The 8,712-nt window shown below is 44.7% G+C and overlaps 1 protein-coding gene across 2 annotated transcripts; it reads left to right on the top strand.

Annotated features, from left to right (window-relative positions):
* Positions 1–801: 801 nt before the first annotated feature.
* LOC144669453 (E3 ubiquitin-protein ligase TRIM56-like) lies at positions 802–5,810 on the top strand. Of its 2 annotated transcripts, none has more exons than XM_078531896.1 (2): positions 802–873; positions 3,716–5,810. In XM_078531896.1, exons 1-2 carry the CDS (start codon positions 826–828, stop codon positions 5,696–5,698), a joined length of 2,031 nt encoding a protein of 676 aa, XP_078388022.1. In that variant the 5' UTR covers positions 802–825; the 3' UTR covers positions 5,699–5,810. The 2 variants fall into 2 exon arrangements, with proteins under 2 accessions (XP_078388022.1, XP_078388023.1); XM_078531897.1 differs by lacking the exon at positions 802–873 and adding an exon at positions 1,540–1,561.
* Positions 5,811–8,712: the final 2,902 nt, after the last annotated feature.

An 8,712-nucleotide genomic window follows, 5' to 3' on the forward strand; every position in this document is an offset into this window, starting at 1 on the left:
CGTTGGCTTGGAGATTCTTGGTTCTGCAGCTTAGTTGAAAGGAGTGCATTGTATTTTTTCCTTTGAAACTCTTTCGAGTTATCAACAGTCACAGATTGCAACTCTTTCGAGTACAATCACAGTTCTTGGTTTCCGGGAGTGGGACATGAACCCACAACCCTCTGATTCAAAGGCGAGGGTGCTATGAACTGAGAAGGTGCAACATTCAGTTCTCTCTCAATTAGTTGGTCAATTAACCCATATAGAAATCTTCCAGCAAGTGGTTATCTTACAGTCTCAGCCAGCTTTAGCTTATATGTGCTTTTTTAAAAAACACATATCTTACGTAAAAGTTCAATATGTCCATAAGTAAATTGGGAATAGGATCCATGACCATGACAACAGTCCTGGAGTTATATACAGGAAATATTTAAATGAAAATGTTACTGCAATGAACCAGGTATTTCAGCCGATACTGCGGATATTTCAGCCTAACTTGGAATTACACCTTAGACAACCAGAAACACGGTTTTATAATTGCTGGGTTACTGTCACATGTTTCGAACCGGATAAAAACGAGAGAGAAAAATCTCCTGTTTGTGTTGGATTTGTGCTCGCGTCACTTGAACTCTCGCAAATGCTGAACATTCTGCTTTCTCTCTGTGAAGCAGCTGTCAGTCTTTATTTTGCAAAAAAAAAATGTATTTATTCATAAAAGATTACAAAACATTTCAGCAAGGTCATTCCAGGAAGTGCAAATCTCCCATGGGTCAGGACAATTGTGACAGATGTAATAATATTCACTGCCTGATGAAAGCTGCCGGTCCATTTGCAACAAGACCTGAAATGGAAAGACTGAAACAAGTTCGGTTTGCAATCTTTCACTTCAGTAAAGTAGGTGTGGTTCAGGGCTGTCCATCCCCCTTGTTGACTGTAATAAAGGGGAAGGGATTAACGCTGGAGTTTGGAATCCAGGAAGGTGCCCGGAATCTGTAGCCCAGACCCAGTGTCATCTCCAACTCTTTAACAGGTAAGTGCGATCGGGAAGTCCCACAGGTGCAAACACTCTGGCCCCACCCTTGCCCTGTCTGAATGTGTCCATCTCCCCGGGGGCCGGTTTTTTTTAGGGTAAATGGGGCTTTGCATTTCACAACAACCTGACCAGACCAGCTCCAGTTTGGGTCCAGGGCGGCTGCTCTCCTCCTAACCTTGGTCTCAGTTTCTGGGGTTGTTGAGTTAAAAATGAGGCCGTGAATCGAATGTGGACCTTCAGCCTCTTTGTTGGGTGGATAGTGGGGGGGGTTCAATGGGATTCCGAGTCCAGGGTCTGCTCCTCATAATAATCCAAAGCTGCAAATCCGCGGCTCCAATGTGTTTGCGATTAAAAGATTGTTTTTCTCTTGTATTAACCTCTCCCTCCCTCCCCCCCTCCCTCTCTCTCCGCCAGTTGCTGAGTTTCGGTTTCTATTCCGCAGTTTTGCAGTCAACTCCTTTCTCGCACACGGCAAGTTTCCAAGCTCAGGACCTGCAACTCATTTAAAAGCAGAACCAGCAAGTTGTAAACAATTGGAAAAATAGAGAGGTGAAATATAAACTGGTTTAAGGGGGGGTGGGACAGGTAGAGCTGGATAGAGGGCCAGTGATAGGTGGAGATAACCAAAAGATGTCACAGACAAAAGGGCAAAGAGGTGTTGAAGCTGGTGGTATTATCTAAGGAATGTGATAATAAAGGTACAGATAACCCTAGTGGGGGTGGCGTGGGGGGAAAGGATCGAAATAGGCTGAAAGGCAGAGATAAAACAATGGATGGAAATACATTTAAAAATAATGGAAATAGGTGGGAAAAGAAAAATCTATATAAATTATTGGAACAAGGGGGATCGGAAAGGGGCTGGGGATGGAGGAGGGAGTTCATGATCTAAAGTTGTTGATCTCAGTATTCAGTCCGGAAGGCTGTAAAGTGCCTAGTTGGAAGATGAGGTGCTGTTCCTCCAGTTTGCGTTGAGCTTCACTGGAACAATGCAGCAGGTCAAGGATGGACATGTGGGCATGAGAGCAGGGTGGAGTGTTGAAATGGCAAGCGACAGGGAGGTCTGGGTCATGCTTGCGGACAGACCGAAGGTGTTCTGCAAAGCGGTCACCCAGTCTGCGTTTGGTCTCTCCAATATAGAGGAAACCGCATTGGGAGCAACGAATGCAGTAGACTAAATTGAGGGAAGTGCAAGTGAAATGCTGCTTCACTTGAAAAGAGTGTTTGGGCCCTTGGACAGTGAGGAGAGGGGAAGTAAAGGTGCAGGTGTTGCACCTTCTGTGGTTGCATGGGAAGGTGCCGTGGGAGGGGGTTGAGGTGTAGGGGGTGATGGAGGAGTGGAACAGGGTGTCCCGGAGGGAACAATCCCTGCAGAATGCCACCGGGGGGGTGAAGGGAAGATGTGTTTGGTGGTAGCACCGTGCTGGAGTTGACGGAAATGGCGGAGGATGATCCTTTGAATGTGGAGGCTGGTGGGGTGATAAGTGAGGACAAGGGGGACCCTATCATTGTTCTGGGAGGGAGAGGAAGGTGTGAGGGTGGATGCGTGGGAGATGGGCCGGACACGGTTGAAGACCCTGTCAATCACCGTGGGTGGAAAACCTCGGTTAAGGAAGAAGGAAGACATGTCAGAGGAACTGTTTTTGAAAGTGGCATCATTAGAACAGATGCGATGGAGGCGAAGGACCTGAGAGAATGGGATGGACTCCTTACAGGAAGCAGGGTGTGAGGAGCTGTAGTCGAGATAGCTGTGGGAGTCGGTAGGCTTGTAATGAATATTGGTGGACAGTCTATCACCAGAAATTGAGACAGAGAGGTCAGGGAAGGGAAGTGCCAGAGTTGGACCATGTGAAAATGATGGAGGGGTGGAAATTGGAAGCAAAATTAATAAATTTTTCCAGGTCCAGACGAGAGCATGAAGCAGCACCAAAGCAATCATCGATGTACCAGAGAAAGAGTTGTGGGAGGGGGCCAGAGTAGGACTGGAACAAGGAATGTTCCACATACCCCATAAAGAGACAGGCATAACTGGGACCCATGCGGGTACCTATAGTCACACCTTTTATTTGGAGGAAGTGAGAGGAATTTAAGGAGAAATTGTTCAGTGAGAGAACAAGTTCAGCCAGACGGAGGAGAGTAGTGGTGGATGGGGATTGTTCGGGCCTCTGTTCGAGGAAGAAGCGGAGAGCCCTCAGACCATCCCGGTGGGGGATGGAGGTGTAGAGGGATTGGACGTCCATGGTGAAGAGGAGGCGGTTGGGGCCTGGGAACTGGAAATTGTTGATATGGTGTAGGGTGTCAGAGGAATCGCGGATGTAGGTGGGAAGAGACTGGACAAGGGGAGAGAGAATGGAGTCAAGATAGCAAGAAATGAGTTCCGTGGGGCAGGAACAGGCTGACACGATCGGTCTGCCGGGACCGTCCTGTTTATGGATTTTGGGTAGGAGGTAGAAGCGGGCCATCCGAGGTTGGGAGACTATGAGGACCTCCACCCCCCACCAGGATGGTCTGAGGGCTCTCCGCTTCTTCCTCGAACAGAGGCCCGAACAATCCCAACCCACCACTACTCTCCTCCGTCTGGCTAAACTTTTTTGTTTTTGTTATGGATTGCCAGCATCTGCAGTTTTTTGCTTTTATTTAAGTTGTAAACAATTGTCTGAATGTTTGATGGGGAAATGAACTGGGGCCTGTTGTGTTCTTTTCCAGGTTCCTGTCGACACCATGGCAACCTCATCGACCATTGCTGATAAAATCCAAAATGATTTTTTAAATTGTAAAATCTGCCTTGCTACTTTTAAACAGCCTAAAATGTTGCCCTGTCTCCACACATATTGCCTGGAATGCCTAGAGGATTTAACCAAGGATGACAAGATATTCAAGTGCCCAGAGTGCAGGGAGATTGTCGATCTGAGTGGTGGGATCAGCAAACTGAAGACAAACTTTCATATCAATAGTCTTCTGGATATTTTCCAAAGCCCAGAGAAGAAGGGGGTGACATGCAGCCTTTGCCCCCCAGGGCACAAAGGTAAGAATCCAGCCGTGGTCAAATGTGGTGGTTGCTTTAATTACATGTGCCAGGCTTGTGGGGTCAGACATCGGTCCACCCACCCAACCCACATGCTAGTGGATCTGACTGGCCCCTCCCTTGGTGAAGCTGACATTGAGGTGATGATGAAAAAGAAAATCTTCTGCCAAATCCATCCCAAGGACAAAGTCTGTTATTACTGCGACACCTGTGATCGTGTAATCTGTTTCAAATGTTGCTCATATTCCTGCATTAAACATCAGCGGCTTGGACTGGCGAAAGCAGCCGAGGCCAAGAAATTTACAGTAAGGAAGCTGCTGGAAAGACTCGGGAGTGATATTCAGCTCCATATCCAACGAGAAGGTGACCTGAATGAAGCGATGGACAAAGCGAAAGCGATAGAATGCTCTATAATGTCCAACATAGAGAACACTCTGACAGAGGTTTTAAACAATTTGTTTAAACAGGGAGAAGCTATCAAAAAGACAGTCTCCAATTATGTCAAGAAACAGGAAGAGTCATACGAGGCTGCTAAGTCTAATCTTCAGCTTCAGAAGAAAAAGGCACAAGACACAAGAGAATACTGTGCGCGGGTCATAACGACTTCTGATGCGAAGGAGATACTGTGTTTGAAGAGCGTTATTGAAGATCAAATTAGTGCATTGCAAGATTTGAGCAGCCTGAATGTAAACAAACCCAGTCCCAAAGTAACTGTCAATAAATCAGTAAAGGATATGATATCACAATGTCACCTTTTCAATATCACGTATGGTGAAGAACCAGTTTCTGAATCTCAGCAAAGCCCAAGGAGATCTGAGCAGCTGAAACAGACTCAGGCATATCTTCCAATTGCTCAGCCCAAAGAAAAGGCAATTCAGAAATATTCCTTTGACACAAATCTCGACTGTGACCCGTATGAACCAAAATTGACGGGTGTCAGCACTTCAGGAGATGGAGACATCATCGTTGCGGATGAAGAGAATTCACTCCTGAAATGTTACCTGGATAATGGATCATTGAAGATGACTATCTCATTACCAGATGAGGATGAAGATCCATGTAGTGTTGCTGTCTGTGATGATATTATTGCATGCTCTGCCAAGAACAGGCTTTATCTCCTGGAAATGAATGGTTCATTAGTGAAAAAGCTTTTCCTCCGAGGTTCGGAGTCAGTTTACCCCATTGCTGCTTATGAAGATGAATATGTGGCCGTGAGTGAAGGAACTTTATGTTCCATCTCTCTCTATGATCTTAATGGGCAAGTGGTTAGCAGAGTTAAGCCACAGGGTTATGAGGGAATTAGATTTCTCTTCATTGCAATTAACAGTGAAGAAGAGTTCATTGTATCTGATTGTGGGAAGAAATGTGTCATTATTTTCAATAGGAGTGGGGAAATAATCGCCATCTGTAATGAGAGCTATGTGAATGGCCTGGCAGTTGCCCTTAACCCTTTCAGTGTCTGTGTTGATGGAAATGACAATATTTATGTTACTGAGCCCAGTAGGATCCTCTTATTTTCGCCAACTGGAGTCTTTAAGGACCAATTGTTGAGCACAGCAGATGGTCTGCACAAGCCACGTGTCATTGCAATAGATCAAGATGACAACCTGATTATTACCCAAGGCAATGGCTATGTTTGCGTGTACGAGTTGAATTTGGATTAACAGTATAGCTAGAATTCAGGATACATCATACTACCCATATGAAAATCTACATGAACCAGGCTGGGGGGCAAAGTCTGTTTAAGCACCTGCTTCTGAAATCTAGAATCCAACCCCTCCCCCCCCAAGACACACACACACACACACACACACAAAGCAATGGAATGAAAGACTCACTCTCTCTGTAAATAAACATTTTGGGGGCATGGGAGGGGCCTGGAGGGAATTAAATGCCCTCCCGTGAGGTGAGCTTGGTGGTGGGGAGGGCATTTCATCAGACAGGAGGGGGTAGCAGGTGGGCACCCTGTCTCCTTCGTGCCTCTGCCAAAATTAAGTGAACGGCCTTCCTTACCCTTCCCAAGCCACCGCCAATTGAGGCCCTTAAGTAATCCGCAGAAAACTAGCCCCTTGTCCTTTCTGCCGACTAACCCTCTCCCCCGACCCCCTTCCTGCCATCACCCTCCTGTTGGCCTGGGATCCGGCACTGATCCTAGCCCTGTCCGGTCAGTGCTGTCAGCAGCCAAGTAGAATTAGGTCCATTTGCAGTGGCTTCAATTTTCCTTTGTTGTGGAGCAGATCTTTTTGTTTCACCTCCAGTGTCAACGAGGAACAGGATTTCATCTATCTTTCCAGACACAAGACCACCAACTGTCTCCGCCAGCAGCCACACATCCTCCAAAAAGGTTTCCACTTCAGTAATGTCACTGTGTCTGGTCCAGTTCTTCTTATTCCTGTTGAGGTGCCGGTAAGCAGCCATCATTTGGTGCTGATGAGTACTGACAGCCCCTGATTGGCCAGCTGCTTTTGAGGGGCGGGACTTGTGCCACTGACATCCCTGATCCCAGGGAAGGTTCGCCGCTGGCCTGAGAGGCACTTAATTCAACGGCCCTTCCCACAAAGAGGAGATGCGAGGTTTTCACTGGCTCACCAACCAGCAAGCAAGAGCCCCATCACCTCCATTAAATACCACTCATTGCGCAAAATAAGTTTGAGAAACTTCAGACTGGTTCAAAACAGATGTGATTCAACATCACAGTCTTGTCTTTAGTTTGGTATTCACTGGCGTGAAAGGTGTGGGAAATTGGAACATCATACACACTGCTTCACAGAGAATGAATGTCCTGTCTCTGAGCCTGTAGCAGATTAGAGCAAGCTTTACTTTTAAATGCGGTACATCTGAGCTGGACACTCAGAATTATTTAATTGTCCAACACTTGTTTGAAACATTCCAATATTTGAATATGTTTTTGTACCTTCCCTTGCTATTCATTTAAAACTGTACATATTGTGAGGCTATCCATTCCTGCAGAGGGTGGTGTTTGATGATGGAGGTCAATTGTTTACTCTTCATGTTGGCTGAGAGCCGAGGCTCAGACACGTACATGATTATATTGACCAATGGGATTGCAGGAAAAGGCCACTAATGTACGGCAAGTCTTATGATCACTATTGTCCAATTGGATTCCTTGGGACCAACACAATCAGTTGAAATGATTACATGATTAAGATTGATTATGGCAAAAGGGACACAAGGTTTTTTAGTGTAGATTATTTAGATCTTAGGAAAGGAATTCAATTATTACTATTACTATAATATTTAGCTTTTATCTAACTTCTTTAAAAAAAAATTCTCAAATATAGCCCCAAGTAAAGAGATTTAAAGGTCTGCTGATTGAATTTTCAGAGAGGGGTTTCCCAATTTCCTACCATGACTTCAGCAGAGTCTGCAGACAATCAGTTTGAGTAGGAGGTCGGGACAAGCCCATGAAAATTATACTGTAACTTTAACTCTTTGTCTTCTGATTCTAGTCAACGTACATGTCCAATTTTGGCCTTTGCTAACCAACACTTGGTGAGGCCCTACACTGTTGATTAATCTAGGTTTGGATCTCTTGAGCTTGCTTGGTGTCTATTAGTACAGTCATGTTGCTGATTATATAATAGTGTAAAAGTCTTTGAATGCAACGTCAGACTAAAAAAAAATCATTATTGTGCTAGCTGAATAATGATCACATTCCAGTGTACTCTAGCTATTGATTGCATTATGTTTTGATTAGAAAATATAATAAACGTACTGGAGTTCACAATGACCCTGTGAGTTTATTCAGTAACTGTTGTGGTGAAGGAGTGTATTTTTTTTAAATTGGGATAATGATGAGACTTTTGGTGGTTTTTGAAAGGGGATTGGGATCCTGAAACCTGGAGATGGTTTGATTCCAAGGAGAGTTATTTGACCAGAAGGATATCATTGTTAAGAAATGCAGTTGTCTGAAGACACCTGTTTTCTGGGAGGTCACATGGCCTTGTTTTATGGTTCTGAAAATACATTATATTGCCAGTTGAAAAAGGCTTGGGAGGTCGTGTGCTTTGGAGAGAGAAGCTAAAAGCTGAAGAAACACTGTCTGCTCAGGGGGAAAGAAAGAAGGAGAGAGACCATCCATGGCTTCTCTTGAAAGAAGACAACATCTTGAGAAGAGGAGAACAGCCTTGAAAGAATGCCGGTCCAAAAGAAGGTATGTTCCATGGTTGAAGTTGTGGAGTCTAAGTCCTGTTAGCAGAGATCCTTCTGACCACCTACAAGTGAGACCACATTCTCTAAGTACACCTGAAAACGGTGTGAGAGACATTGACTACCCGAATGCCATTCTGAAAAGACTCCATGTTTTATCCTTTCTTTTCCCTTTGAGTCATTGACTTTCAACATCCTGCCAGAATCCCTCTATTTTTTGATTTTTGTTCTTGTGTGGGTGTGGTTTAGGATATTTAGCAACAGTGATTAGTATACTTTTTTATATTTCATGCTGTACATTGATAACCTTTACTTTTCTACTTCTTTTTAATAAATTGGTGAGTTTGTTGTGTAAGAAGAAACCTGGGTTTTGAATGTTCATTTACTTATCCTCATTTAAATATATCTTGTGACCCGTGGAGAAGTGGAACTAGAGACAAACATCGGAGTCGGAACACTCTTCTTAAGAATTGTTTTTATTATTAACTATCTCCTGTGGGGATGGGGG

The sequence above is a fragment of the Cetorhinus maximus genome, chromosome 29 (assembly GCF_964194155.1).
Source record: "Cetorhinus maximus chromosome 29, sCetMax3.hap1.1, whole genome shotgun sequence".
Classification (NCBI taxonomy): domain Eukaryota; kingdom Metazoa; phylum Chordata; class Chondrichthyes; order Lamniformes; family Cetorhinidae; genus Cetorhinus; species Cetorhinus maximus.